We start from the raw sequence: 16,281 nt of genomic DNA on the forward strand, positions 1-16,281 counted from the left end.
GGGAGTATGAAATTGGAGGGGAAATCCCTTATGGGACAAGGAATGATTTTACCGGGAGAACGCAGTACACAAATACCTCTTTAGTCACTCCCTTACCTTCTTACCCTATTCAAGGCAACCCAGTCCCTCCCTCCCTCCATATATTATGCTAAGGTAGAATAAACGGACTCCCTACCTTACAGTGAGACGAGGAAGAATTAAGTATTACCCATGTGAGCATTGTAACTTGAAAAGTGAGACTAAAAAGAAGCGCAGAGTAATGCAGAATACCGCACAGTTCCAAACAGCGCGGTCTAGTCAATGTGCATAATCTGAAATACATACGAGTATAAAAGTAGAAGAGGGACTCAGAATGGTGTGGAGTCCTCCCTGGAGGAACCACAAAAGCAAGCATAGTCCTGAGAGAAGGAAGAAGGCAGACCGAGACGCTGAGGCGGGAGTGAGAAGAAGCAGCGCGGGTCCGAAGCGGAAGGACTGCTCAACAAACCTGGAAAAAGCTCCTGGCATCCCAGTACACTGGAAAACGCTAGAGGGAAATGTGTTCCTCAGAAGAGGATTTTGAATGCGGAGCCAACACAGAACGCAGGCCCCTGGGAAGACCCGAAACCACTGCAGACCCAGAGAAAAGGTACGCTGGTTGTCGGGGAGGTGCACAGGCCCCAAGAAGGTGGTGGAGAGCCTGGAAGGGTGAGCAGAACCCTGAACAGAGAGTCTTGGACTCCGACAGAGGCGAGAGCACGTTGACATCTCCAAAACCATTCTATAATACTTGGCAAGTGAGTATACCAAGCATATCAGAAAAAGAAATATAAGTCGGAAAGGCTAAGTCAGATAATTGGAAATCTTCATAGTTACAGTACATGGAAGATTAGTGAACTAGGTTGGCTGTGAGAGAAGCTGAAGAGAAACCAGGGGAAAGGAGGCATACACTTGGTGTCTATGAACTCTATACGTCATTAGGAAATATTATCCCCATAAATAATGTTGCTATACATATAGTCGCCGGTAAACAGCATAGGCGACATTATTTATGGGGACAATATTTGGGGTAAATGGTGGCGGGCGATGCATGTCCCATAATCGCCACAAAAAAAAGGCACCATTCTTGGATGGCGACATTTTTGCGTGGATATTATCGCATGGAACCCACTATACCAAGTCAAGAGAAGGGAGGCATTCACTTGGCACTTTGAAGAAGCAAAAGAGAGACTGGGCGAAGGGAGTCATACCCCCTGGTGTTCAGGAACACTGTAAATCCAAGAGAAGTGAGACATTCTCTGAGCATTGTGCAACACAACAACGTTTTTATCTCAAGGTTACACATCTTTCTGAAAGTTTGTTTTTGCACCATTTTGAACTTTGTTTCACGAGAGGGAAAATAACTTTTAATCTCACGCTTAGAAGAAAGGCATTCTTCTGAGGCAAGAAGATGACCATTCCCCTTAGTTAGAGTTCCTAGTGCAAGGGTTGGAAATATGTTTTGACACAAAAAGGTGGATGTTTTCTTTGGACATCCTGACAGACTCCTTACGTTATTATTTGAGGCGGGGAATCCCCTCTTATTATTAGTGATAGTAAGGTTTTCCCCAACCCTCATTTCTTTAATAAAAGCTTAGAGGCATTTATCCCATTTCCCATCCTGACAAGAAAATAAATACCCCTGAAAACACTTCTTCTATGCCACATGTTCTGTTGTTCCACCATAGCACACAATGTAAATAGTGAGCAATAAAGAATGCATCAAATCAAAAAGGTACATTTGTATTTGCTGAACATGCATTGGAATAAAGTACAATAACAACAATGGCAGCTATTTGAATCTGGTACCTGGCAGCCATAGTCTAAGAGGACCTGCAGAATATCCAAGTTTTCATTCTCGATGGCTATGGTGATGGCATTTCTCCCAAGCACATCAACTGAATTTATGTTCATTTCACCTGCGCAGTTCTCCTCCAAGAGCTTTTTAACCATGTAATAGTCACCTAAATAGCACACATAAAAATATGCATTAACATTCAGTTATCTTAGTTAGAACCAGTAATACAGTGCATTTAATTTATACTTCATTGTAAAAGTATACATATTATCAAATGGTCCATGAACTTACATACATGTTAATACCCAAACTGTTAGATACTGTAGCAAATTACTTACAGATCTAAAATGTAAGGAAGTGTTAAGGCAGTTTTTTTCAATCCCCTGTTATTAGGGGCTGTACAACCACTACCCCGAGGGGTGGGCTAAAGTACCCAGCCAAAAAGAAAGCCAAAACTCTCTTAAAGGGATGTAAAGTGGCAAAGCAGCAAGGCTTAAATCGGAAGACAGGATAGCAAGCTGACATAAAAGATACAATTAGTCAACACACCTATCCATATAAACATACACCACAATGATATACTGAGAAATACATATGTGTATTGTGTTACACAAGGTCACCCATGTACTGGAGCACATAATAGACTACTAATTTTAATACTATGTGTGTATAAAACAGTAAATGTCTTTGAGGGCTCCCCTCGCCCATCTACTTCAATGTGGGTACACTATCCTGGGACACCGTTTATAAATGCAGCAGTATGCATTGGCAACAAGGAGTGTATGTAGTTGTAATGTCTTTCCACACACATATACATTTTTCCATAGGTGGACGTCATAAATGAGACGTGAGCGCCACCAGAGTTGGCAACACAGGTTCAACTATTGAGGGGCTACACACAGAAGGTATGTAGCCCTCAGGTAAAATGATTGTGGAGATAGAATAATTTGTGACAAAATGTGATGCCTTTTTTGAGTTATATATCACACACACATGTACACGCTCTAACATAAAAGGTGTATGTTTGTATTATAGCTACACGAAATACACAGGAGCACATCTGGTGGTCTTTGAAATATTGGTACTTGCCTGGTGAAAGCCGTGTGTAATTGCAGCATTATAATTGCTCATAGAACAGCCAAAATACGTGTCGACTATATGAAGAAATCAAGACACTGGAAATTAAGGGCAGGTCACAAAAAGGAGTAGTAGTATCTAGGAGTCCCCATATGTGTCAGGGGTTTGCTATATTTTCATATATTAATTGGTTTGTTTTTTGCTTTTGGATTGATGTATATAATTTTCTTGTGTTTTGAATCAATTGATGTCGATGTTTGATTTATGTTGATATGCGTATTAGTGACTGTATTTATTCTTCAACGTGTGTACACCTGCTTATAGAATTATTTAATTTTGATACATTAATAAAACTAAACTCTATAGAATTGAGTTTCTGAACAAATATGGTGGTTGAAATGGTGGCCTTGGTCACCTTTTGTTGATGATTATATGATAGCCTGGAAGATCAAAACCTACAAGGCACCCTTATTGTGTAGGTTCAATATCAAAGACAGACACAACAAATAGTGTTGGGTGGGGGGGGGCAGACATTCTAACATACCATTAAAAATCCCTTGTACCTGCACAACATCAGTACAATGTCCAAAAGAGACAACCCACTCTAGTTATATAGATTAGGCACTAGACCAGGTGATAAGCACACAACACATGTAGAGAATAGGTGAGAAGAAAAGGGAACCAGACACTGTACCACACAAGACAAATAATCATAATGACCCCTAAGTACTAAAATTTTACTTCTTCGCCTAGAACTCTAAGTCCCAAAGGACTACAGAAAAAATGTCCAATGGCAGTCAAGTATTCTCTGCTCAAATCCCCCAAAATCATTATTTTAGGACCCCTCTTCCCGCATGCAAGGTCACTTATTTCACAGCTATCTTGTAGGAAACAATGTCTTGGTCTCTGTCCAAGCACATGTTTTGGTCTCAAGGACCTATGAGCCCTATCCATCTCCAAAGGCAATTTTGGGTCCAGGTTGAGCAGTTTAATTAAAGCCTTCCCCAGAAAATCCACAGGACAGCCCCTTTCAATCTTCTCTGGAAATCCTGCAATAAGGATGCCATTTCTTCTTGAGAAATTCGCCTGTTCAGAGTACTTAAGTGTTAGCTTCTCATTTTGTATTTGTTGATCCCTTATTTGCTCAGCCATTCTCCTGGTTTCATCACCCACTGAGTTCAAATGACTTTCCACAGAGGCAACCTTGGTAGACATTTCAACATATCTCTCCTCTCAAGCAAATAGCTTTGATTTGATCTCTGCAATGTTAGCAGTCACCTTGGTTAAAAGTTACAGCAGGTTGTCCTCTCTTCTCTCACTCTCAGTAATGTCTCTCACCTGTCGGTCTCTTTGCTAGTTGGGTTGTTTCAGAAAGATTGATATCAGCCATCATGAATGTATATAGGAGAAGGATGCAGGGCGCAGGTGCTGAGCTCTCAAACTGCCATCCCTGAGGCTGCAGGTTCTAGAATTGCTTGACTTTCTTTTAATAAACAAACAATTTGTATTGAGTTTTCAAACACAAAACAAAAAGGTACAGAACAACCTCCAGAAGTACCCCAGCAATCCATTCCCACCGTACAGATGCTATCTGTCCTCCGCTGCACCCCTGTCATAACCTCCCTACCTTGAAAAACACAGTTCTCCCATCCTTCCAGAGGAACCACTCTTCCCCACTGTCCATCACCCCCTTCCTCTGTACACCCCTCTAAAGCCCGCCCACATTTACCTCCTGCCAACCCCCCATATTTGCCTGTGTTTCTGGGGGCAGCCCCTGTCTCTGTAAACCTGCAATTCCAGGCCACAATAGTGGTTCATTCCTTCTAGCCATACAAAGACCTCTGGGGTTGCTGTGCTTCCCCAGCCTGCGGCTATGACTCTCTTGGCCACCATCAGCACTGTTTTAAGCAGGCATAATTTCTTACGTGAAAAGTTTGTGTGCCCCCATAAATGCAGAAAACAAAACCGTGGGAAATCCAGCACTGCTTTCCCCATAACCCCACCACTGTTTCCTGCACCACTCCCCAGAACCACTGTATCCTTGGACAGGCCCATATGGCGTGAAAGAAAGTGTTCTCCTCAGATCCACATCTTAGGCAGTTGGGGTCCGTTGCCATTCCCATTTTGTGGAGCCAGGACCTGGTGTGATTTACCTTGTGTAATATTTGGAACTTGACAAGCCGCAATTGGCTAGATACTCCAGGCCTCCCTTGTTGTTCCCAATACCCCTACCCAGTCCTCATTGTCAATGTCCTCAGGTCCCTATCCCAATAGTCCTTCTTATGGGGTAAAAACATTATTAAATTACTTGGTAGAGTGTTGCAACTACCTTTCCGGGAAGCTTCCCATCTAGCAGGTTGGCCTCCAATGGGGATCACTCGGGTAGATCGCACTCCTCCCTACCCTCATGGCATGTTGCAGGCATGTGTATGTGAAGCGATCGTTGTCGCCCAGTCCATGAAAAGCTTGTAGGTGGCAGAATGGGGCGAAGTGTTTGCGCTCTATATGCGCTTCATTTGTTGCACCCCTGCTGCGACCCATCTGGTTTGGTGTCCGTTCTTCCTTACTTCAGGGATGTTGCGGCTCCTCCAGATATATGCCTCCATCGTCACCACCCCACCCGAATGAGGGCTGCGGCCCATGCCTCAATGGTGCAGCGACAAAGCGGCTGATCGTGCGTGCCCGTTTAGCAACAGTGCCTGCGGGTAGTTCCTCATTGTATGTTTTTCCAGCAGTATATGAGAGGGTCCCTGCCCGTCGTACACCCATTTGTTCACAGCCACTAGTTGAGATTCCCAGTAGTATTTCCTGACCTCCGGGAGCCCCAGCCCCCTCTCCCACACCAACCTAACCAGGGTAGACAGTGTGATTCTCAGGGTCATTTTACCCCAGATCATGTCCCTCTGCACTGCCTTGATGACTCGGAAAATCCTTGGTGGGATCTTCAAGGGAGTGTTCTGCAGGACATAGAGCAAACTAGGGAGTGTCAGCATTTTGAACAAGTTTGCGTGCCCCAGCAGTGGACACTGGGAAGGAGTTCCAGTGCTGGGCCTCAGCCTTGGCCCTCACCAAGACCGGGTCTAGGTTATTCTGGAGGAAGGTATGTTCATCCATGCAAATAATGATTCCCAGATACGTAACCCTGTGCCAGCGTTAGGGTGTACCACAATGGCACAGCCTCTATCCCTCTTTTCACCGGCAGCAGATCAGATTTGTCCCAGTTGACCCGCAATCTCTGCAATCCCCGAATTCCCCGATCAGCTCCATCACCACCGAGCCGTTCACCCAGGTATATTAATAGGTTGCTTGTGTAAAGGGATACCTGGTCTTCCCTTGTCGCTGCCCATCTAAAACCCTTAATTCTGGGGTCCCCCCACCCCGGATCTTGGCAGCCAGAGGTTCCACCGCTAATGGGAACAGTAGGGGGCTGGGGAGTGGAAGCAGGCACCCCTGTCTGGTGCCCCTCTGCAGCTGAAACTCTCTAGACAATACCCCATTCTCTCAGGCTCTCGCTGTGGGTCCCTCGTACAGCAATTTCACTCAGCTCTAAAAATTAGGTCCAAAACGCCCTGCACACAATAACCCCAAGGAAACTGCATCAAAAGCTTTTTCTTGAGTCAAGGGCAAAAAGGGTGTGCGTTCCCTTCCAGGGCGGCAGCCATGCCCAAGGCATTCTGCACCCTGCGGAAGGTTTATTCGAGTGGCTCTTGCCAGCAGAAAGCCACACTGGTCACTGTGGATCAACCTATCCAACACTCCTAGGAGCCGATTGGTCAACACCTTTGCTAATATTTTGGTCTCCCCATTTAGTAGCGAGATGGGTCTGTATGTGCTGCAGCTCTCAGAGGGGTTCACTTTCTTATGAATGACTATCGTGGCTTGGTGTAAATCCCTCGCAGTTGCCTGTAAGGATATTTGGCATGTTACAGCACAAGTAGCATTACAGCACTACTGCACAAGTAGCATTACAGCACTACTGCACAAGTAGCATTTTTTTTTTTGCAGCACCACCACAAGGGTGCGGTGCATTGCTATATGGGTTAGCAGATTAACAAGGAAAGACAGGCTATTCAGTCAAAAAACGATTTTAATATATAAGATGCAAAGCTATTTTACAGTTAAAAGCACACGTGTTCATTTAAAAATGCACACTATTTTTCACCTGAAATGCCTATATTGCTAGAGACACATTTGAAAATTAACAGCTAACATATTAACAATTAACCTGACTAATAAAACCTTATTTTAATATAACCCACTAATAAAATGTGTTCTCTACTGCAGAATTAGGCATACTTTGAAAACCATTTAAATGAGTGTGCAGATTTTTCTCTTCTCTGCCTGATTATCCGTGTTGTTGTGCACAGTAACGGCAGGAAGGAGGAAGTCAGATTTGCAACAATTGCAAATGTATAAGCGAAGCTATTGTTGAAAAGTAGGAGGATGAGAGATGATGGATTTCATTGGAACACGTCATAAAGAGGGCTGAGAGGAAAGTTTTAGTGGGCAGTAGCAGGGAAAAAGACAGGCAGACATCTTTCTGCACTACTGGGGAGAAGACCTGGCTGTGGGGGTGTCCTGCTGCAGTCGAGACTGGGGAAAGCTGAAAGAATTACCTTTCCACTGGCAGAGGCAGTCCTATCTGAAAAAGCTGAGAATTCCAGGCAATGACCCCGGCTTGAGAAGGCAAGCGTTCCTTTTTATTGGAGTTACGCCAAGAGAGCCACATTCACAGAGAGAAGAATCTGAACAGATAAGGTAATTACCTAACTGGGGGAGCTGTGTGTGTGCACGAAAGTATGCAGTCAGTTTAGGAAAATGAAAGTCCCGTGCGTGTCTTTATCAAGTGCTAATGTTGCAATTTAAGTTCTGTTCTTCGCCACTATAATTGCAGTGTGTCATTGAAAATGCTTTGATTGTTCCCTTTTATTGCTGTAAAAATGAGATCATGCCTAAATGCAAATTTTATAATACAGAAAATATTTGAAAACAGACGGGTGGTTTATTTTCTATTTACCATTACAATGCCAATGATGTGGGGAGATTTTTAAAAAGTGCAATGGTCATTTTAAGACAGATGTGTGTATGTCAGAATCAGTATGAATAATTGTGAGTGACTGTAGTATAACTTGTTGGAGGTACATGAGCCAACGGGAAGAGAGACTCTCTGAACATAGCTCCCTACCGTATATAAGGTAGTGGAAATTACCACAAGACTACCACATATAGCTCTCTGTCGTAAATAAGTCAGTGAGTTTGCCCATGGTGGCGCACCAACACTATCCCTGGAAATTGTGGTTTCCCTAGAATGCAGGTCTGAGGTCTCTCTAGTGATCACACGAAAAATCTAAGCGAAGATAAGGGATTCTGGACATTGGGGCCACAAATAAAACAAGGGAATTATGCTCACAAAAATACCACCAACCACGTATACCAAATATGCAGGTCTGGGTGCTGAAATAATGCATGTCCATTGTATTATTGTTGCACATGGCCAAATCTGAATACAAAGAGTGATTATTGCTAAGTTATTTCTCGGCGGTAATAAAATACCGTCAGGCCCCAAATCTCCACAAAATACCCTACATATTTATGGTGCGTTGCAGGCCGGGAAAGTGATCATAGAGTACCTACTGGGCGTGGCAAGCGTGTCTCACACTGCCATTTGCACATTAAAGGGAACCCATTTTATAATAGCAGTGTGCCACTAAAAACGAATTTCAGAATGTCACAAAGGGAAACCACATTCTCAGATCTAGTGCAATATTTAGAGGCAAAGTTATTTGCACATGGGAATTGGTCTTCGAACAGTACCTTAGAATGGAGTAACCGCATTCAGGGTGAGGTGCAGAAAGAAAAACTAGACAATATTTTTGCAGAAGGCAGCATAATTCAGGTCTGCCTTACAAGATTATTGAATGCAGCCGATAAAAGTGCAGAGAAAGACTGTTTAATACGGCTATGCGGCAAAATATGGTTTATTTTAAACAAGTCACTGCGAATGCAAGAGAATGATACTCAGCTAATTAACAGGTTAAAGACTGAATTAGATGGGGCAAGTAAAAATCAGGAAATGTTGAGAGCAGAATTGGATGTATGCCAAAAAGACATGCAATTAAAATGCAGAGACTTTGATACTCAGTTATCCAAAAGCAAGAAACAATTTGAAGATAGTGAGCAAGAATTGACACACTTAAAAGCCTTAGTGGATCACATTAGGCAGGATAAAGATGAGGTTGTTTCAGAAATGCAGATTTTACAAAAAGAACATTGCGAAAAAGAAGGTGATCTCCAGAGTGTAGAACAAGAAATGATTAAAATGATTCAAGAAAGAGACAAGAGAAATAAAGAGTTCAATGAATGCCAAATGCAAATGTGCGATATGCAGGAGGCAATTAATAAAATGAGTGATGAAAATAATTATTTGCATGATGAAGCCAACAGACTCCTTAAAAAGTGTAAGGACTTAGAACAGCAAATGTGCATTCCCAGGTCACAGGAGAGGCGGCAGGGTACCACATTCAATGGAGTGGAGGTGAATTCTAGCTCTGCCCAAAGAGCTAGTGCCCCAGTGACTGGGCCGGTGACTGAACTTGGTTGCAGCGCCCTTGGGGGATTTGATACTCCCATTGGGGGCAGCCACCAATCTCATACACCTGAAAACAGGATTGAATCACAAAATAGTGCAATTCCATGCATTGCAACAAGTAGCCCCATAAAAATAATGAAATCCATTAAAGCCCTGATCAAACCATTTAAAAAGGGAGGTGAATGCTGCATTGAGGATCACTTAGAAGCGGTGCATGACATTTTTAAAGCGCTCCAGATACCTAAGGAACAGTACAGACAATATTTTCATTTAACTTTAGATGCCCCGACGGCCAGCATCATAAGGGGATTAAATGAACAGCAGAATATGACATGGCTGGAGTTTGAAAAAGAAATTAGGCGCCATTTTTCTCCTTTTCAGTCATTGCAGGAGGCAAAGAAAGTTGCGTACACTATTACTGCTGGACCTAATACATCACCTCGCCAATTTTTACAAGACTTAAAAAGAGCATTCTCTCGCTTTGATGTATCTTTTGACTCAAATTCCAATGAGTTTAAAACCGCATACTTCTATGGGCTACAGAAAGACATCATATCCCAATTGGTCCGTGAATTTGACCGTGACAAGTCCCTTGAATGGATTGTACATCAAAGCACCAAGCTATATGAGGTACTCTATTGTCAGGGTAGAGAAAGTGATAAAATGAAAGATACCAGGCCTAAATCTAAAGAACCCTCAGCCACAGTAATGGAAATCAGGTCAGCCAAAATGTCCCTTGAGTCTGCTCAAAGCCAAGGTAAAAATAATGTGACACCTGAACAAAGGGGTAATCAACAAAGATCGCCATTTACTGTACCAATGTTCCAATCACATGATCCTAGTAATAGAGAGAGCTACATCAGCCCTAGATATTTAGGAGATAGACCCCGGGTAAGATACCGGTCTGATATGGCAGGTATGAACAATAACCAGAGACAAAATCAAGATCAAAGAAATGATGGTCCCTACCAGTCATTGGGGACACAGAGCAGATTTGATCCCAGCACCATGATATATGGTAATCAGGATAGGCCCCGATATGTGGATCGATTTACTGATAATGGAAATCAACATAGGGGCCAGTACCCACAATCTGAGAGACAGGACATGAGGCAAAACGTGAACTACAGTCCACGCCAGTACAATGATTCCCCACCAGGGGATTATAATCAAAGGATGGGTGCAACCCGCTCCCCTCCACAAATGAATCAAGAGTTCAGAAACCATCCCAACCGGTATCAATCACCTGAGAGGTATCAGAATAGATCCAATCAGGGGGAAAACAACCAATATCGACCTAGGCCACAGAAAGAGGATCCTAGAGAGGTGGAAAGGTTCCAATGCCTTGAGGCCCAAGTGAAAATGTTAGCTGAGCAAATAGGAAAGCTCTATACAGCGCAAAAACAACCTTCCAAAGAGGGGGCTGATGGCCATAGCAATGACCGGGGGGCTTCCGAAAAGTGACTAAGTACTCATGATAACTGCAGTGTCAAAATGACAGATTGCTCTGATATAATTTTGCATAACGACTCTGAGATGTCTAATGGATTAAAAATGAAAGTACCAGTAAATGAAATTGTGACAGAAAGTGCAAATACTTCTAAAAAAGAGGTACGGTTTAACTTAGAGCTAAATAAAACAGTAAAGGTTTGCACAAATGAAAAAGAAACATTAGGAATTCCAAAAGAACAAAGGGACAGATTTAAGAAAATTGACTCATGCATGGGGAATACCAGTGAACAGGGAGTAAGTGGGGATGCCATAGCTCCTTCCCTGGGCAAGCAAAACAATTACCAAACACAGACAGAAAAAGGAAATACTCACAAGGAGGGTACAAGTCAATCACCTGAAAAATTCTTTGAGCCACATATTTTTGAAGAGGCTGAAAGGGCTGGTATTACACTAAATGATCACAAATGCACAGAATTAAAAAATGACAAATTGCTGAATGATGTTGTGACACATGTTCAGTTGGAAGGTTGTAATGTGGTCTCTGATGTTACCCAGATGGATGGGCGAACGGTGGCCACACTCCAAAAAACCTCTGAACATGGAGAAATGAATAAAATATCTCGCACAGAAATGGGTAAAAAGGAGGGAAAAATGTCTTTTCATTTACCAATGTGCTTAGCCAAAAGTGAAAAAGACCTGAGAAAGGTGAGCCCTGAAATCAGTAAGAATTCACATTTCTTATGTGTATTAGAGGAAGTTGAGGACAGATATTATGCACCCATCACTGTAGAAGAAAAATGCCACACCTTTGCTATGATTGACACTGGCGCACAGGCCACAATTATGTCCAAGGAGCTGGTAAAGAGTATCAATGAAGGGAGGCCTCCACAGAGTCAGATCACAGTGAAGGCAAATCAAGGCCCAGTGCATAACTTTAATGGGGAGGAGGTGCCCATCATAGGTGTAACTGAGGTTGACATAAAAATAGGAAAGCACAGAATGAAACAAGAGGTATTGATCACATCTATTTGTGAAATTCCATTTCTGATGGGGACAGATTGCCTGAAAAGATTGTCTCCTCTCATAGATGGGGTGAATGGAGTGCTGTGGTCCTTAACCAAAAAACCATTGAGGCCTAAGAAACTAAAATCACAAAACAGCAATATAAAAGAATGTCACACCGTTGCCAAAACAAATGATGCTGTGGAGGTATATCTCCAGAATAGCTGCATACCTAGTGTCACTGTTATATTAAGGTGTCAAGACAAAGATCAGAGCGACAATGAAAAACTACCTGTACAAATATACTTGGACCCAAGGAAAGATTGGCAGACTGCCATAGACGAACACACATTACGTTTCTATTTAAAAGAGAATACATGCAAACAGAATATTGTTCCTAAAACAGATTCAGAAAAACACATTACCACTCTGGCAGAGATACACATGGAAGATGAGCAACCATGGGTTCACGCTGGTATAAATGATTATCTTAAAACAATAAAAGCCACTTTAGCGCTTGAACATGAAAGGAGTTTCATTAATGAGAAATTGTTGCAAAAAATTATGGAGAGGGAAGAAATCCCGAAATTTAGGATTAAAAACCAATATGTTTCTGGGTTGGACAGTCCAGACTTTGAAAACCGAATTACAGGCAGATGCATGCTTAAAATTAGCATTGGGCAGAAAGCAATTTACCATAATGTATGGATAGTGAGTGGAGCACAAAATGAATTTTACATGGGCAATGACATCATGCACAGAATGTGTATGGTGTTAGATTTCCTTAATCAAAAAATATGGTCACGCCTAGGTGGGCCGGCGCCTGAATTTGGAAACAAAAGAAGGGCTTATCATTGTGCACAACTAGTTCCTTATGCAGTCGAATTACAGATGAGGAAAAATACTATTGTTCCTGCATTTACAAAACAGTTTGCAATAACACTGAAATGCAAAAATGGACAGCAGATGAAAGGCTCTGATGCATTTGTATGCCTGAATGAATCCATAAAACAGCAAGGCCTGGATTATGAATACATTCCATTGGTAGACATTGGTGAGGGATCTGTAAAAATCATGGTAAATAATAAAGGTTGTCAGGACGTTCATTTAGAGGAAAACTCCCCATTAGGAATGGCCATACAAAAATCACATTATACGGCAGATTTAAATAACATGGTGATTGGGAATATTCCTGAAAAATATGTAGATGCCAAGGGCGAGTTGCCAGAACACCTGGACTCTCAGCCCAAAGGAATATTTAAAATTCATTCTGTGTATCCTTATGATTCAAATGAGACAGTGTGCTGCCATCAAGAGGATTGCATAATATTTAATTTAAATGAAAATGAAACAGGAAATCAGCCCATTGAAGTGGAAGCTGATATGCCAAAATATTTGAAAGTGGCAGCTCTACAAAAAGACACAGCCACACAGTTAGAGGAAAGCGCTGAGATTCCTTTACCAGAAGAGTTTCCAGAATTTTCCAGAATGGTAGAAGAGCAGATCTCCTTAGCGGATGCATGTAACAGCGATGAGGATCGACGCAATCTGAGGGAAATATTTATGGAGTTCAAGGATGTATTTGCAAAAGATGCTTATGATTGTGGTTTAACTGATTTACATGTGGCCACACTACCAGAAGGTTGTAGCAGAAATCCAGTGTTTGTACGCCAGTATAGACTACCGCTGGCATGTTTAGAATCATTGGCAGAGATTATTAAAAATTTGGAATCACGGGGAATAATTAGGCCCATTCATAGCACATCCAATACGCCTATTTTAGGTGTGTTAAAGCCAAATGGTCAATGGCGGCTGTGTGCAGACTTAAGAGAGTTAAATAAAAGAGTACCAGTATCTAGATGGCCACTACCATTCATTGATCAGGGCCTAGCTCAGATACATGGTTCAAATGTATTTACCACGTTAGATCTCACATCTGGATATTGGTGTGTGCCATTGGCAGAGGAGATACAACACCTATTTTCCTTTACATTTGACAGGACTCAATATGCCTGGCTTAGAGCTCCGTTCGGGTACATCAATAGTGGGAGTGAATTTGGCATATTTTTGAGAAAGGCCATGCCGGATGCAGCGGAAAGAGGGACAATAGTTTATGTGGATGATGTCTTGATAAAAAATGAAAACCTTAAAAGCCATTTTGATGAAATAAGACATGTGCTTGGCCAATTGCAGAAAGCAGGCGCCAAAGTATCTTTGCAAAAAGCACAATGGTGCAAGAAAAAAGTGAACTTTCTAGGGCATGAAGTGACTGAACATGGGCTAAATCCACAAAGGAAGAAAATAGAGGCCATACAAAGATTAAAAGATCCTAAAAATGTGAAAGGAGTAAAAAGTTTATTAGGGATGACAGGCTATAACAGAAAGTTCATTGAGAATTATGCAGAAATCACTCAACCATTGACTAAACTGCTTAAACTAAATACTCCCTGGAGATGGGAAAGAGAGCAATCTGATGCAGTGGCTAGATTGAAGGAATGTCTTGTAAAGGCACCATGTTTAGCATACCCCATAAAGGATAGGGATTTCTTTATAGAAATAGGCTTTTCTGAACATTGTATGTCAGCAGTGTTATCACAAAAACACGATTTGAATCACAAAACCATTGCATATGCAAGTAAGGCATTTTCCCAAGTTGAAATGAAATTTAATGAATGTGAGAAGGCCCTATTAACCACTGTGTGGGCGCTACAACATTTTCGCCCCATTGTTCAGGGAGAAAAGGTGATTATTGAAACAAATCATCAACCTTTGCAATTTTTAGAAAGTAAAAGAATTAGATCAGGCAATCTAGCGCAATCCAGAATCACTTCATGGACGCTGGCATTACAAGGTTTTCCCGTAGAAGTAAGATATGGACAAAATAAAAAGAGCCCAATTGCTCAAGGGTTAGCTGACTTACATGACTGTGCAGCTGAACAAATAACAAATGAAATGGATGTGGAAGCTAGTTTACAGGAATTTGAACAATCACCACACAAAGCTTTTGATGAAAAAACATGCAAGGATTTGCCAACTGTATACGTGGATGGTTGTGCTTTTCACATTGAAAATGACAGTAATAAACAATTAGTGGCAGGAATAGGAAATGTCTGGTTGAAATGTGAAGGCGTTCCTAGTATAGGGATGAGGATTGGAGATAGGAGCAGTCAGGTGGCGGAATTGGCAGCCATCTATAAAGCAATTGCTACTGCAGTTGATAAAAAGTTCAGTGAAATTGTCCTGGTGACTGATTCTGACTATGCACGGAATAGCTTTGTGGAGTATTTGCCTGGTTGGAAAGCAAGAGGCATGGTTACATACAACAAAAAGCCACTTAAACATGGAAAAATGATACAAGCCATAGACAAATTGGTGTCAGAAAATAATTTAACAATATACTGGAGAAAAATTCGTGGGCATTTAAAAACACCAGGAGAGGATAAGGAGGGAAATGATAAGGCAGACCATCTGGCTAAGATTGGGGCTGTGATGGGAGAATTGCTACCTATTGATTATTTAATGGGTGAAATACAAATTGATGCAGTCACACGTTCTAAAGCACCAAAGGAGGTAGATCAACCGGTGGTGCAGTGGAGTCATGACACGCCAGACCAAGATTTGATTGAGGCACAAAAGAATGATCAAATTTTGGGAATCTATTATAATCATTTGATAGATCCTGAAAAAAATCCTTTAACAGAAAATGATTGTATGGGAAAAGAAGAGTTGAGGGTGTTATTAAAGAACAAAACACGAATTAGATTACAGGATGGGCTCATGATTAGAGAGTCCATAACAGGGCAAATACAGTGGGTAGTACCCCTTTCATTCAGAGGACTAATGCTACACCATGCACACGATGCCATAACTGCAGGCCATAGAGGTTCACAAAAGACATTAGAAATACTAAAAGATTATGCTTACTGGCCACATATGTCCCAAGATGTGGAATTATATACTAGAGGATGTCTAGTATGCGCCCAATTTAAACCTGCTTCACCAATGCATAGAGCACCATTGATGAAAAGAGGCCTAACTCTCCCATGGTCAGATTTGCAAATAGACTATGTAGGTCCTTTAAAAAGGTCGAGCAGGGGACACCGCTATATTTTGAGTGTGGTATGTTTGATGTCAAAATGGATTGAGTGCATTCCCGCACCAGATTGTAGTGCGCAAACAGCAGCCACATTGCTGGTGAACCATGTGTTCTCAAGGTTTGGGTTGCCACAAAGAATTGAGTCAGACAGAGGAAGTCATTTCACAAGTACTCTAATGAGTAAGGTATGGCAAATACTAGGTGTAAAAAGGAAACTACATATCGCATATCGGGCGGCGTCTTCAGGTA

At 41.9% G+C, this 16,281-nt stretch overlaps 1 protein-coding gene across 2 annotated transcripts in view; it reads right to left on the bottom strand.

The window, feature by feature from the left end:
- TRPC1 (transient receptor potential cation channel subfamily C member 1) overlaps window positions 1–16,281 on the bottom strand; it is a 489,142-nt gene that overhangs the window by 460,380 nt on the left and 12,481 nt on the right. For both annotated transcript variants that reach the window (XM_069618262.1, XM_069618263.1), the window contains exon 2: window positions 1,828–1,982. In XM_069618262.1, the coding sequence (XP_069474363.1) occupies window positions 1,828–1,982 (155 nt within the window). The remainder of the gene's footprint in view (window positions 1–1,827; window positions 1,983–16,281) is intronic.

Source organism: Ambystoma mexicanum, chromosome 10 (genome assembly GCF_040938575.1).
Source record: "Ambystoma mexicanum isolate Mex_15411 chromosome 10, UKY_AmexF1_1, whole genome shotgun sequence".
In the NCBI taxonomy this organism is placed as follows: Eukaryota; Metazoa; Chordata; class Amphibia; order Caudata; family Ambystomatidae; genus Ambystoma; species Ambystoma mexicanum.